The sequence below is a fragment of the Nesoenas mayeri genome (genome assembly GCF_963082525.1).
Source record: "Nesoenas mayeri genome assembly, chromosome: 4".
Lineage (NCBI taxonomy): Eukaryota > Metazoa > Chordata > Aves > Columbiformes > Columbidae > Nesoenas > Nesoenas mayeri.
Window position 1 is genome coordinate 75,343,755 of NC_137540.1, and position 16,200 is coordinate 75,359,954.

A 16,200-nucleotide genomic window follows, 5' to 3' on the forward strand; every position below is an offset into this window, starting at 1 on the left:
TCTTAAAAATGATTTACAAAGCTATGGCCTGTTCCAAACGAGTAGTCTTGAAAAAAATATACATATAAATTAAGTTAGTGAGACTTTTTAATCTTCAAGTTAATTAGAAAAACAGTTTTAATATTTCTCAGTCTAGATACTTGCCAGCCAGGATACATCAAATATCGAGCTCTCATCATCTGAGGATTTGAAAAGCTGCTTTCTGAGAGAATTAATTCAATATCCTCATTCCTATAAAGAGATAAAGATGAAGATATTTAATTTTATAAGTTCAATAAAATAGCTACTATCTGTATACTACTTACATCAACCAGAATGCATTAGTCACAGTAAAATTAAGAGTATTTTTCCCTTAGTGTGACAGCTACAGTAACATAAGGCATACTCGGCAAACAAAAATATACATTTCCTAATCCCTGTATTTATATGACCATAAACATCAAGGGAAGATTCTTTTACGTGAGAAGCAATTACGAAAAATCTGCATCTCCTTTGTGTAAGTTACCAGAGTCAACCAAGAGAATACAAGTTCCTAAGTGCCTGTGTCCCATGTGCCCAAAGTGACGGGTACTGGCCATGACGAACGTTACCTTGTCACAATCCCGTTCTCAGCCAGGATGAAGGAAACAGCCGGATTTGCCGCTCGAATGAGGCTCTGCAGCTGCACAAGCAGCGGATGCTTCTGATCGGTCGCGTGACTTGTGAAAACCACGTTACTCACCAGTCCTGTGTAAGGAATTCAGAGGATAATTTACACGTCAGGTATGCACCAATGGCTAATTCATGGTTAAGTGATATAACAGCCATTCTTCTCTCATTTTCCTTCCATTTTACTACATTAAAGTTATCAGAGGAAAAAAAAAGGTGAACAAAAAGAATCACAGAATCGACTGTGTTGGAAAAACCGTCAGAGATCATCAAGTCCAACCCTTGGTCCAACTCCAGCCCATTAACTAGATCATGGCACTAAGTGCCATGGCCAATCTCAGTTTACAAACCTCCAGGGCCGGTGAGTCCAGCACCTCCCTGGGCAGCCATTCCAATGCCTGACCACTCTCTCTGCACAGAATTGCTTTCTCATCTCCAGCCTCAATTTCCCCTGGCAGAGTTGAAGCCCATGGCCCCTTGTCCTATTGCTGATGCCTGGGAGAAGAGACCAATCCCCATCTGGCTACCTTCAGGTAGTTCTAGAGAGTGCTGAGCTCACCTCTGAGCCTCCTCTTCTCCAGACTAAACAAGCCCAGCTCCCTCAGCCTCTCCCCATAGGGCTTGTGTTCAAGTCCCTTCCCCAGTCTTGTTGCTCTTCTCTGGACCCGCTCCAGCACTTCAATCTCTTTCCTGAGCTGAGGGGCCCAGAACTGAACACAACACTCCAGGTGTGGCCTCCCCAATGCAGAGCACAGGGGAAGGATCACTGCCCTTGTCCTGCTGACCACGCTGGTTTGGATACAGGACAGGACACCATTGGCCTTCTTGGCCACCTGGGCACAAGAAAAACCCAAGCAAAGAACCTTTCCTCTTTTGCCTACCCAGAAGCCAACCTAACTTCACGCTGTGGAACAACCAAAGGCAGAATTATCATTAACTAATTACTTTGCATCTAGAGGGCAGCCAGCACAGACACCCATTATTTGTCACAACCCATAGATGTGCGTGAATGACACATCCTAAAGGAGCCAAACCTTACAAGTCACTGGAATGACTCGAAGAGAAAGAGGCAGGATCCTGTAATCTGGGAGTTCTAATGAATTAGTGAAAATATTATTAAAAATTAAAAACATGAGCCTACTGGTACAGCACCAGTCACTGAGGATGACTGGACTACTGGGGAAGGGATGCTATGGCAAAACAAGCTACACCAGGGCAAGATATTTCTCTTTCAATTAGGTTGTGTAACAGAAGTCATTTAGACTCAGTTAATCAAAAGAATCAATTAATTAAAAGAATAAATTCACACAAGAATCAAATTGAGAAGGAGTAGTTTAACCAAATATAATAATGTTTAAAGCCTCTTGGCAAATTCAACGTGTAGAAAGATAAATAGGTAAAAATAGGTTTGGACTCTGCTGCTGCTGCTTCCGAAAACAAGGGAAGTCTGAACCCACAAGGCATCAACAAAGGTAACAAACAATGAGGTAACACACTGACCATCACAATGGGCACCCGGAGGATCCTCATTAAGGAAAAGAACACGAGACGACATAGCGCACTGATCTCGGCACTCATTTCAGTGTTTCTGCTTTCCAATTATATCAAGATGTTACAGCAGAATGAATTTCAGCCCAGTTCCCCGGAGACTGACACCCTGGGATGTCACTGGTGTCCCGAATGCCTTAGGAACGTTAGTTCTTCGCTCAAGCTTTGTGGCTCATTTCAGACCCTTTCCAGGTACAGAAAAAGAAACCCTTGACTATCCTTAAATGATTGAACCAGGACGCATTTCCCTGCCCCCAGCTCAGCACTATTTAAAGCAGAATATGAAGCTCACACTGTGATCTGCTGCCTACAGGGATTCCTGATCTTTACAGAGTCTTTAAAGCACATGGATCCTTGCAGAGGTATTTTTACACAGACGTTTCTACTTCCACTTCAGCTTCAGAAAGATTTAAGTTTTCTCCAATACACAGTTACTCTTCAGAGAGACTGGAGGGGAGTACACATTTAAAAACTTAAGTCACACGCATGCTTGAAATTATTATGTAGATCATGCAATTAAGATGAAAAGTACAAATAAGCTAATCAACAGCCACCACACTGTGGGTGTGCTATGCATAATGGGTTTTTTTCTTAATAATCCCAAACTTGATATTGATATAAGAGTCAAGTTTAATTAAAACAGTTATAATTCCTCTGGAGTTGGCACAGAACAATAAAAAGGCTGTATAATATAAACGTTATAAAACATACATTAGTTATAAGCACTGTGCCTTGGAGAGAAGTGATTGTCAAAGACGAACCTGCCAAAGCTGAAAATTAAGAAAAAGATTGAAGAATAAAATATCTCGCAAATCGGAGCCCTGTGCATCTTGTCTCATGCACCTCACCCATCCCCTTTCCCCATCAATCTCCGCTTCATTTGCGCTTGTCTAAGGGGAATAGTGTTGGGCACCAGCTGTCACTCCTGCCTGTAAACTCCCACGCAGCCTTAAGTAGCGGAGCCTGCTCAGAGCCCAGGGAGACCCTGTGAGCTCTGGCATAAATCCTGTAGGTGCCAGCATCATGTAAAAATTGGCCCTGGGTTAGGAGGCAACAGTCCTTGACACTGGACTGACCCACAGGTACTGGAATCCAGAGGAAAAGTAACTTTCTGAGCACTGAAGACGCCCACACAGCTTCAGTAAGAAAGCATTTTGACCTTTTGAATTGTCACTGCCATCTCCCTTTCTACTGCATTTTAAAGACCACCCAGTTTTGTTTAATTTCTTATTAATACATCCATCTAAAGAAAATAAAAGTTTTGCAGCCTGGGGCATAGCATGTATAATAGAAGCAATAAAGAATTATAGAATAGTTTGGGTTGAAGGGACCTCCCCAGCTCCCCCAGTGTCCCCCCTGCCATGAGCAGGGACATCTTCACCAGCTCAGGTTGCTCAGAGCCCCGTCCAGCCTGGCCTGGGATGTCTCCAGGGATGGTTCATCCACCACCTCTCTGGCCAACCTGGGCCAGTGTTTTACCACCCCTAGTGTCAAAAATCTCTTCCTTATGTCTAAAGAATGAGGAAGAAACAGGGATAGATTAAAAGTCTGCATGCTTTACAGAAATAATGGATCCTCTTTGCTCCCGAACATACAATGGGCATATTTAACAGCGGCGGCGTCTTAATCTGTAAATCAACTTCATATACAACACAAGAGATGCCAACAGGCACTTAGACTGGTAAGGTGTCATCTTACAGCTTCTGTGCAAGAAATAAAAAGGTATATTTGGAAGGAGACAGAAGGAAATTACAGCAGACAGATGGCAGCAAGATATATATATATATATATCTATCTTAAGTTCAAACAAGCACGCAAGGGAGAAACAAAACAAAACTGCTAATGATGGTCACTTTGCTCAAGGCTTTATCTGTTCTCTCTGATCCTCATCCTTTTCTGTTAGTTCTGTGATTTTCCAAGCTCTGGCATAAATCCTGTAGGTGCCAGCATCATGTAAAAATTGGCCCTGGGTTAGGAGGCAACAGTCCTTGACACTGGACTGACCCACAGGTACTGGAATCCAGAGGAAAAGTAACTTCTGTGATTTTCCAAGCAGAAAGCGTCACCCATGTAAAATGATGTCGTATCGCTAACGTGCACAGCGCCCTCCGATCACAGAGAAAGCCACACAACAAACCTGGAGAGAAGTTAACCCCACTCACTCCCAAACTCTGGAAGGTAATTACGTGGACAAGGTGAGCATCCAAACGTCTAATGAATTCCTCCTTGCCTGTATCCATATCCATCTTTTCTTACACCCGTAAGTTTCTGCTTTCATATTTGTACAATCCCCAGTCTTGGCCCACTTATGCTACAACAACACAAATAATAATACTGGGCTGCACGACAGAAAAATAGGATTAATATCTCGGCAAAGAGAATGTCTCATTAAATATTGCTATTGTTGAGCCAAAACCAAAGTCTCAGTTATGTAGAAGCACATGATTATACAATTCTGCATTTGGCTGGGAAGTGTGAGACTGCACCGCATCTCAGTTCCAAGCACACTTTTCCTTCTAAAATCTTTTACACAAAAAAACACCCCTATTCCTGTGAAACAATTTGCTTCACATGAACAGACCTCTAGGCTATCTAATGTCATGTTTTGTATCTCAAAACTAGATGACAAAACGTTGCAACATGCAGTAACAGTCGCTGCCAGAATATTCTTCTAACCTCTGGTATTTTGCCTTCTTTCAGTGCTTGGGCCATAGGAAAATCAGCTGTGCTTGTCTTCAGCATTTTCTAGTTCCTCCTCAAACAACAAATTCTCACCCAATCAGGTCTGTACAAATATACTTAAAAAAATAACAGGTTTGAGCTTTGTTTTTAATTTTGTCATGAAATAAAAATGTATGCTTGGACTCTTAACTGCTCAACAGTTATTAATATTTCATTATAGTCTTAATTTTGACATTCTCCTGCTCTCTTAAATTTCACAGAATCCCAGAATGTCAGGGGTTGAAGGGACCTGGAAAGCTCATCCAGTGCAATCTCCCCATGGAGCAGGAACACCCAGATGAGGTTACACAGGAAGGTGTCCAGGCGGGTTGGAATGTCTGCACAGAAGGAGACTCCACAACCTCCCTGGGCAGCCTGTTCCAGGCTCTGCCACCCTCACCACGAACAAGTTTCTTCTCATATCTAAGTGGAACCTCTTGTGTTCCAGTTTGCACCCATTGCCCCTTGTCCTACCATTGGTTGTCACCGAGAAGAGCCTGGCTCCATCCTCCTGACACTCCCCCTTTCCATATTGATCCCCATGAATGAGTCCCTCCTCAGTGTCCTCTTGTCCAGCTCCAGAGCCCCAGCTCCCTCAGCCTTTCCTCACACGGGAGATGCTCCACTCCATCTTTGTCGCCCATGGCTATAGTCTATTGTTCAGTTCGCCAATTTGTAGCACCAACATTTTTTTTCCAAATAAAAACAAAATACTGACTTTTTATAATAGCACCTCCACGCTTTCCCGTTTGTTCACAACCTCATTCTTTCAGATTTCATTCTTTTGGGCTCCCTTCACATATGGATAAGAGGCAGCATAATTCTGGCAACAAACAGAGCACTACAGCCTAAATAGCCACAAGAAAAGTGCAGCATCCTACTTTGACAACTATTTTAGTAATTATAAGCAAAATTAGAGTCCTGCAGTTCACTCGGGAAGACAGCAGTGTAAGATCAGAAAGTCATGATGCAGTAACTGCGGTCTGACAGTGACTTAAAGAAAAATCTCAACTGTCTTTGGTCTATCCAATTTAAGACTGAGCTTATAGTGTGCCTAAAATAAAGATTATCCGACAGTAGAGAACTGTTCTCATATATACACATGCCACATGTACTGGTCTTAATGTTGTAAATCAGTTGTACATTTGTTAAAAACAACTGTAAAGGTGCTATAGCCAAATTTACTAGGTCAGGATGGATAGTAACGCTTTCACGTCAACAGCTGCTCTAAGTTCTGAGCCTGACACGGAGGACGATGCGTTTCAGAGTCAGGATATAAAATTAAATATATAGGTAAGAAACAGTTGTGCAAGTGAACGTTTTCATCTGCTGCAATGTCAAACAAACCCTGCAAGGATCCCTCACATGGCAGAAGAGGATATGAAATCACGGTGACAAGTTCATTCTTCCCTGTCTATAATAGCGGAAAGGTGATGAAACTCAGATCTAATTTTGCTCCTAAATTAACATGAGTGACTACAGTTCAAGTTAAGCAGTTTAACTCCTGGTCTTAGGAAACCCAGCCTCCAGATGAGGAAAACCATAATGCCTCATGATCCACATTACATCTTCTCTAGGCGCTTATGATGTTTAATAATGTAGGCAGAGATTGTTCTGCACAGATGGTTCTTATCTCTAAGAATTTATCACAAACCTTTGACTACGCGCATTTACAGTGTATTTCTTTGGCCATATGGATCAGCTACTGTTCTGTATAGCTCAAAGTCAAGAAAAGGGACACATACCTTGTGAACACTGGTCCAAAAACTTGGGAAAAAGCAGCCTAGAAAAAAAAAAAACAGAAGTTAATATATTAAGAAGAGACATTATTATTATTATTTAAGTAAAGCATTTACATTCATTTAGACAATGACAGCTAGTGTCTCATTATCCAAACCGTTTTCATGTTTCCTTTCTTCAGCCCACATAACTGGAATATCCCCACAGGTTGTATCTTTTAGTTATTCCCCAAAAATGAGTTTTGGAGATGGTTTTAATTCTTTAATGGATTTAAGAGTTAATTCCCACCACATGATTTCTTCTGTATTCTCGGAAGTCAGGAAGGCTTCAACATTGCTTTAATTCCTATAGAAACAATAGGAATTTTAAGCTTGTCCTAAAGAATTGTGCCTTCCAAACATGGTGGGGGCTCTTCATGGAAGGACTGTATGTCCGTAATGCTTTCTGTATATATCACACCAATTTCTGGTAATGTGTCAGACAAGTAACAATTATTTTTATGAGCTTTATCATGCACACAAAAGCTCCAGAGATAGTACTTTATCCATCCCCCTTCAACATGGAGAAAAGCTTCATTCTCAGCTCATGGAAGAGCCAGATCTCTGCAGTAACAAACTTTGAGACATGGAACTGTTTGGATTTTCTTGACTGCAAAAGTTTCACATTGGACATTAAAAGTGAAATAGTCAAAGCTTCCCAAGCGAAAGCCTCGTCATTGGCAGCACGTGGCTACTCAGTAAGTTCTTATCAGGAGAAACTTCAAAGCGAGACACAAAGAGTCTACGGCACCGGCTAAACCTCTTCCTTCAATTGCTGCTGCACTTCAGGAGACAAACAATGTTAGTCAAAGGATTGCAGGCTCCTGCTGCTATAAATACTGCTCAACGCCATGATCAGGAACACGTAAGCTTAAAAAAACCTCTAGAAATGGAATTGTCTTTCCTATAATTATGCAAAGAGAAGTTTAAACAGCATTCCGGCATCAAATCACCGATATTTTGTGTCGTCTTGATTATTAATTTACAGTCTTTGCCATGGAGACAAAAAGAAGCAGTAAGAATGTCTATTTATTGACTAGTGCAAAGCACAAGAAGTATATTGGTCTGTGTTTTAAAAACAGTGAGGAAGTGGAAGGATTGTGATTTATAGAATGCTTGGGCATTCACCTCTAAGCTGTGACACAGTTTTACCACAAACAGCAGCAATGCTGAGAACTCTGAAAACTGTACCTGCTTTAACTTTTATCGAATCATCTGCAAGGCGTAACTGCAAAATTTAAGTATTACAATTTTACAGATAGGTCTATGAAATTAGTTCCATGTTGGTTAAAGTGTGGAACACACACAAATACTATGAAACAGCAACCAAAACACAGGATTTAAAAATGTCAGTGACTTGGCTTTGCTACCGTTTCCTCCCCACCCTGTGTTTGCAGTAACCCAGGATATCAGATTTTAATACTTGCAATGGTTTTGCTTCCGTGCTTTGTCATTCTCTTCCACTACACTTGCGGCTGTTTCCCCTAAGCTCTGTATTTTAGATCTGTAAAGTCTTCATTTCATATCCAAAAGCAGTGGCATGATCAATAACCCAAACTGAGATGCAACTCTCAATTTTTAGACGGACTTATAAAAAGATGGTAAGAAAAAGAATGACTTAAAAAGCACATGAGAGGACGGTTGACTGTCCGGTTTTTACAAAGTCCTTATCCAGAGCACATATATTTAAGCAGCATGCTAATTAAAATCTCTGTTTATTCTTCCACAAGCTAAATTTTATTAATATTACATATAATTATATACCCAGTGGAAACCAAGTGTCATCCTTATAAACCAAACACCACTTCAAAGTTCATCCAAGCTGGATTAACTAGGAGTTTTATGAGACTGAAGACAGTTCAATGGCATTTAGCCATTCTCTAATTAATTTAAAAGTGATCTCATAAAACTCACATATCTATTTTCAAGCCTGTAAAAATATTTCAAATTATACCTATGTTCCATATAGCAACTCAGTGGCTCTACACAAGTATTTACTGCTCCAATGGTGAAAGAAGACTTCACATCTGGGTCAGGATGAGTTTGCAGAGCCTGCACGACATCAATAACATCAGTATATCTGTAAGAAAACACAATGAAATACAGTTTCAGAGAAACATAATGATGTATTTCAACATCTAGTGAGAAGTCAATTGCTTGTAGAATGTCAGACTTCTAAAAGAGCCTACCAAAATACTAATAAAGCGGTTCAAGTCTTGGTAAACCCAGACAAGTTAAGCTGACTGTAACATTACAGAATCACAGAATCCCAGAGTGTCAGGGGTTGAAGGGACCTGGAAAGCTCATCCAGTGCAATCCCCCCATGGAGCAGGAACACCCAGATGAGGTTACACAGGAAGGTGTCCAGGCGGGTTGGAATGTCTGCACAGAAGGAGACTCCACAACCCCCTGGGCAGCCTGGGCTAGGCTCTGCCACCCTCACCATGAACAAGTTTCTTCTCAAATTTAAGTGGAACCTCTTGTGTTCCAGTTTGCACCCATTACCCCTTGTCCTGTTACTGGTTGTCACTGAGAAGAGCCTGGCTCCATCCTCCTGACACTCCTCCTTTCCATATTGATCCCCAGGAATGAGTACCCCCTCAGTGTCCTCTTGTCCAGCTCCAGAGCCCCAGCTCCCTCAGCCTTTCCTCACACGGGAGATGCTCCACTCCCTGCAGCATCTTGGTGGCTGCGCTGGACTCTCTGCAGCAGTTCCCTGTCCTGCTGGAACTGAGGGGCCACAACTGGACACAATATTCCAGGTGTGGTCTCCCCAGGGCAGAGCAGAGGGGCAGGAGAACCTCTCTGACCTACTGACCACCCCCTTCTAAGCCACCCCAGATACCATTGGCTTCCTGGCCACAAGGGCCCAGTGCTGGCTCATGGTCATTTGTTAGAAATAAATTATTGAAAACTACAGAGAAAAGCAGTATAAACTTTGCAAGGAGCAACTGTAAAGTCCGGCTTTTAGGACGCACAAAAAGCATAACGTAATAAAAACAAGTTATGCCTACTCCCAAAGCACATTAAGCACTAAGTAAAAACAAATAATTTAAAAAGCAACACTTGTTGCTTATCAGCATCCCAATTTAAACGTGCTTCTATAATTAACACTTCGATTATTTATCAGTACTCCAGACACTGCTCGATTATACTTCTGTATGGTAGCAACGTTTGGGTGAACCTGAGTTTTCATTGCACCTCTTTACTTCTCAGCCAGTTCCAATCTTCTCTCCAAAGTGTACTGTCAGCTATCAAATTAATGGATTATCCATAGAACTCCAGCTACTTTAATGCTGTCTATATCAACACTCAGCTACCCAGAAAGAACGGAAAAGCTATAATTGGTCATTACGAAGACAGTGTTGCTACCAGAACATCACTTTGCACATCACTTAATTTGAACCACTCCTACTAACTTTAAGAAAAATAAATAATCTGACTAACAGTGTTAAAAAGCATGATTTTCTTCTATCAGAATGGGTCATAATGAAAACGCTAAGCTCCATATATATGCCCTTAGTGATTATAGTCTTTATGTCACACCATATCACACTTTCTACAATTAATCTATATTCTGAGCCAACTCTAATTAAAATTTACCAAAAGGCGCCCAGTCATCTAATGCCTTAAAGACAATAGATCTTCCCCTGAAAGAAACAGGGAGCTGCTCCACCCACAGTTTTCATCAAAACAATTTCAACCTTTTAGCAAACTTTCAAAGAAAATAATACATGAAAGGCAGGGCGAGAGCTCGGCTAACATGCTTTTCCACGTTCTCTACAAGGTGGTGCATTTATTCCATGGGGTTTTTTTCGTTTGTTAGCAGCAAGACACAGGTCTGTTGGGGAAAAAGGAGGAATAATTCATTTGTGTGCTAACGGACTAAAACACGCTACACTCCCTCTATATATTACGATAGTGATAACAATAATCATCATCATCATAATCATGCTATATCAGCTAATATTCTATAATATTAATCTGCAGCTCCAGAGCGCAACTTGCAACACAATCTCAAGCTCCCTCTGTTCTGTTGCCCCCATCTAAATCTACGTCTTTCAAGACAACCAGTACAACACTGGTCTTTAAAGACAGAAAACTAGCATGAAGATGCCCATCCAGCCTTTGAAGGACAAATATCTCTGTCTAGGACCTACCCAGAGGGGGAATAAAACCACACACAACTGCACCAATAAATAAAGTGCCATTTAACAGGAGTCTAAAATGCAGCTGGAAAGGGCAAGAAAACTTCTTTTAAGAAGCCAAAAATCACAGTCAGGCTCCTAAATAGGGAAGATGAACCAAATGTAGTTTCCTTTCACTGAAGGAAACATTGGATACCATTGTTTCAACAGAGTGTCAAGCAATAAAATTAACAGGTTGCAGATCACACAGAATCACAGAATCGACTAGGTTGGAAAAGACCTCAGAGATCATCAAGTCCAACCCTTGGTCCAACTCCAGCCCATTGACTAGATCATGGCACTAAGTGCCATGGCCAATCTCAGTTTAAAAACCTCCAGGGCCGGTGAGTCCAGCACCTCCCTGGGCAGCCATTCCAATGCCTGACCACTCTCTGCACAGAATTGCTTTCTCATCTCCAGCCTCAGTTTCCCCTGGCAGAGTTGAAGCCCATGGCCCCTTGTCCTATTGCTGATGCCTGGGAGAAGACCCCAATCCCCACCTGGCTACAACTGCCCTTCAGGTAGTTCTAGAGAGTGCTGAGCTCAGCTCTGAGCCTCCTCTTCTTCAGATTAAACAAGCCCAGCTCCCTCAGCCTCTCCCCATAGGGCTTGTGTTCAAGTCCCTTCCCCAGTCTTGTTGCTCTTCTCTGGACCCGCTCCAGCACTTCAATCTCTTTCCTGAGCTGAGGGGCCCAGAACTGAACACAACACTCCAGGTGTGGCCTCCCCAATGCAGAGCACAGGGGAAGGATCACTGCCCTTGTCCTGCTGACCACGCTGGTTTGGATATAGGACAGGACACCATTGGCCTTCTTGGCCACCTGGGCACACTGTTGGCTCATGTTGAGCTTCCTGTTCATTAGCACCCCCAGGTCCCTTTCTGCCCGACTGCTCTCCAGCCACTCTGTGCCCAGCCTGGAGCTGCAGGGGGTTGTTGTGGCCAAAGTGCAGGACCCGCCACTTGGCCTTGTTGAACTTCATCCCTTTGGAATCAGCCCATTTTTCCAGATACATATGTAAAATAGAATTCACAGAGCACCACGCTTCATGACTGCTACAGAGTGATGGGAAAGATTAAAAACTCCCCGGAAATGGGAAGGGAACAGAAAATTCCTTATTTTATGTGACAGTTCAAACTGTTTCAAACACTTACCCTTGCAAGACCACCAAGAGCCGCTTGTTCTTTTTAGCATAGCTGGACTGCCGGACGCTGAGGTTGTGCTGAGCCTCCAGGACACTGGAGAGGTAACGCTGGAAATGTGCTGCGCTGAAACACTCCGGACTGTCCAGGGTTTGCCGATAAACTATCCACCTAAGCAACAGAAAACAACAAGTTAGTGTTCTATGACATCACTTTCCTTCTTTCTATTTTGAACTGATGACCAAAATATCTATTGGGCAACCCCTGAGATTCCACAGCTCTCACACCACATGGGGAAGAGGGATGTGCTTGGTTTTCTATTATCTCCAGCATAAGCACATTCTTCACGTGGCTGCCAAAAGGTTTTGTGGGGTTTTCTCTTTTGTTGTCTTTTAATAAAACAATGGTCGACAGCTTCTTCATTGTTAGAGTAATTCTGATCTTTGTTAGCAGTGAAGTACAACAAAAATAATATGAATCCAATTAAAAAGACTCGGGGCATGAAAATATTTCACTGCAAAAATAAAATCACGATGATATTTGCAGGAAAACATTATTAAATGTATTATTACAGACCATTCAGAAGTCACCTTGCATCTTTGCCCTAAAAACAGAACCACAAAACGCTTCTGCATTAACTTGCTAATATCAAGACACTGAGTCAAAAGTAATAAACAAAAACCACTGCAGAACATTACAAAGATTAAATGCAAAGGTGTTTGGCTGTAAGATTTAAAAGGACAAGAATTTATTTTTTGATTGTCCAGACGCTAAATCAACACCGAGAACGGCAAATTCCTACAGCAGATTTATCTTACTGCCATGCAATAGAAGCCCTGAATATACCTCCTGCTATTGCAGAATAGAAACCAGGTCAGATTAAAAACAATGTTGTTGGAAGGACTGTCAGTGCAGTCTTTTCTGCAAGAAAAATACATTTTAGACTCACTATCACAAGGCAACAAATGGAACCTCCTCCCCATTTCTGATGACTTCCAAGGCAGGATTCATTTGGCCCTTTTAAGATGATTTTTAACAGTTTGTAGCATCAGCAATTGTTCCAGACACACATCAGAGATCTACAGCGATACTTACGATATTCTTAATATGGAATAATGACAAAGAAATCTCCTGGGCTGTTTTTCTTGTCTAAATGTCTAAAATCTATGGGTGAACCTACCGGGCGTAGCACAGTTAAATGAGATACCTGAAATAATGGAACTGGAATAATATACTCTAGTCTGCTGTGGAGAACTACTTAAGGTTGCTCGTAATATTTCATAGAATTGTTGAATCATAGAATAGAATTTCTGACTTTATTGTTATAAATAGATATAAATATACCTTCCATGCTCCTTGTTAAAAGTGACAAGAAAGCCACACAGATCGCTGCAGCGGCATCCGGGAAGACCAGTTATAATGGTGATAACCACCTAAAAACCAGGGAACAGACAAGAATGGGGGCGACTTGAGGACTAGAAATGAGCTCCGACAATTGTACACACATTGGTTCTCTGTCTTGATAAAATCTTAAGTCTAAACACAAACTTAAATGACACTTAAGCACAGACAGTGTGGAACTGTAATTGTGTTTATGCAATGACATGGATACACATCATTCTAGAAAGATGAGTTTCCTCTTGGTTTTCATACTTTAAACACATGGGAAGGATAATTAACAAATACAGCAAACAGTATCATCAAAACCTTGACATGAAAGTGGAAGTATTAACGCAAACATCAGGAAAAACACTGGAAGAGGCACCAAACAGGTTACACTTCCTATGACAAGTGTATATTCAAATACACAGAGCAGTATTTGAGCAAATTGGTTCAAAAAGTGAGGGTGTACATCACACACAAAGAACAACTTGGTGTTTCTATAGTGAAATGAACACATTATACACAAAGTCTATTGCAAAGTTGCATTTTGAGTAGGATTGGTGAGAGAGTGCACAAGAAAAGCTGTAACATATCATCAGCTTTTCCACACAAAGCGCCTCTGCTTCTATTACATTTGAAGGCAAACACCCGCATACTGTTCATATCCTATTCTCAAATCACTTTAGGATGCTCACAGAAAACGAGTATTTGTGATAACAGAGAAGTAACCAAGAAAAAAACCACAGATACTAAGTTGACACGAAATTATACGATTTGGTATGAATGTTATTGACAGATTTTTTTTAACATACACAAAGTCACACTGACCTTACAATGTGATTTTAAGACATTAATAAGGTATTATTAATTAATATTTAATTTAAGCATCAGTATGGTCTCTGAACCAGAGCCCAGGAGATAAGGCCGTCACCGTATTGCATTATTCAAAGAGAAGGACTATACTCCTGCTGCTTTGACTTTGTTGCTTACAGCAGATTTCAAATGCTGGAAAGCTACAAAGCGATATCTTTTTGAAAATGCTATTTAAAGCACTCCTTCGGTTTGACAATTGTTATTGCTCCTATAGAGAACTGAGTGTTCTACAGATACTATCAGCAAATGTTAAATATCATGTGCTGCCTCTATGCTATTTAAAGGACTTTTATGTTCCAGAGAACAATTCAGTTAAATTATTCAGCAATTCATAAAAACAAGCTCCTGTTTTAGGGCTCACTCTCTCTGGACATTAGAGAAAACCATTCACTTGATGATCTACGCCTCACTTTCTGCCTCTGTTTTATCAGTCTGAAAGGCCATTAGCACTTCTAAAAGATTGTTTAAATGAAAAACAAATAAGGTAATATAATCAGAACAATTTAACCTAGGAAACAGACTTGAAGCCAGTTCAGTGTGAACTGGTGGTACTGGAAAGGAGGCAGAGAACACAGTTAAACATCCACCAGTACTTACTGCATTACCTGCAACACAACTCATGACAGGCGGAAGATTTGCTAAATATCCTATATTAGGGATAGGAAGTATCGTGGAGTTGCTTCCTTACCTTATCGCTTTGTGCTTTGCTCTCGGGAATGATTTCTGCCTGTTGCAATAAAGCTGGAAGATGTGCTCTCATGACCGGCTCGTGACTGACGCTGCTGACAGCAAAATGCCGCACAAACCTGCCCAAAAAGAGTAGTTTTCTTTGCTTATAATCAAGACCAAAAGACTTCACAGTTGGGAAATTACTAAAATGAGGTGATTAAAAGGCCAAACAGAAGCTGCCTGGAGAGGAAATCATCTCAGAATAAAAATACCGAGTGTGAACAGAGTTACTAAATAAGCAATTTTTAGACAAGTATTACATATACCAAAGTATTTTTGCATTATTGCTGACAAAAAGGATCCCTTGCAAACAAAAACCATTTCTCACCTCTCTAATTCTGGAAGGGCAGCAGATAGTTGCAGCTCCCTGTATCTTTCCCCAGAAGAAAAGGACGAGGCATTAAATAGCTTCTGAACAACGGAATGCCTAAAACAAGCAGATTAATTAATTGGTTAGTTAAAAGAGACCTAGACGTTTATTTTCTTTAAACCAGATGGCTATGTAGTAACTCGTATAAAAAAACCAAAGTGAATATTGCACTAAGAACGCAGTGATTCGTTTTTGCATCATTATTGCACTCTTCAATAAGGGACAGCAGTTTTCTGATTGTAGCACACGATTAATAGACAGTTACACTGGAGTAAGCAGCACAAACTTACAGTCTCTTTTGTTCCACAGACAGGAATTCTTCCTGGACAACTTTTAAAGATAATCCTGAGTTTGTCGGGTTTTGCCACGAAGAGAAAACCTGCAACCAACCAGACCTATGCATAAGTGCCATTATTTTGCAAAATTCATTTTCGATTGATTTAGGAATTTTGTTCATTAAAAAAAAATAACAAAAGGCATTTTAACTAGCCATTAAATATCACACAATCACAGAAAGGACTGGGTTGGAAAAGTCCTCAGAGATCATCCAGTCCAACTCCAGCCCATTGACTAGATCATGGCACTAAGTGCCATGGCCAATCTCAGTTTCAAAACCTCCAGGGCCGGTGAGTCCAGCACCTCCCTGGGCAGCCATTCCAATGCCTGACCACTCTCTCTGCACAGAATTGCTTTCTCATCTCCAGCCTCAATTTCCCCTGGCAGAGTTGAAGCCCATGGCCCCTTGTCCTATTGCTGATGCCTGGGAGAAGAGCCCAATCCCCACCTGGCTACAACTGCCCTTCAGGTAGTTCTAGAGAGTGC

The 16,200-nt window shown here is 41.3% G+C and overlaps 1 protein-coding gene across 1 annotated transcript in view; it reads right to left on the reverse strand.

The window, feature by feature from the left end:
- DNAAF9 (dynein axonemal assembly factor 9) overlaps positions 1-16,200 on the reverse strand; it is a gene marked incomplete at both ends in the record, with an annotated part of 77,545 nt that overhangs the window by 8,833 nt on the left and 52,512 nt on the right. Inside the window, 9 exons of the mRNA XM_080344013.1 lie at positions 145-231; positions 591-726; positions 6,663-6,700; positions 8,650-8,775; positions 12,036-12,194; positions 13,368-13,456; positions 14,968-15,085; positions 15,337-15,435; positions 15,669-15,757. Of these exons, the coding sequence (XP_080200139.1) occupies positions 145-231; positions 591-726; positions 6,663-6,700; positions 8,650-8,775; positions 12,036-12,194; positions 13,368-13,456; positions 14,968-15,085; positions 15,337-15,435; positions 15,669-15,757 (941 nt within the window). The remainder of the gene's footprint in view (positions 1-144; positions 232-590; positions 727-6,662; positions 6,701-8,649; positions 8,776-12,035; positions 12,195-13,367; positions 13,457-14,967; positions 15,086-15,336; positions 15,436-15,668; positions 15,758-16,200) is intronic.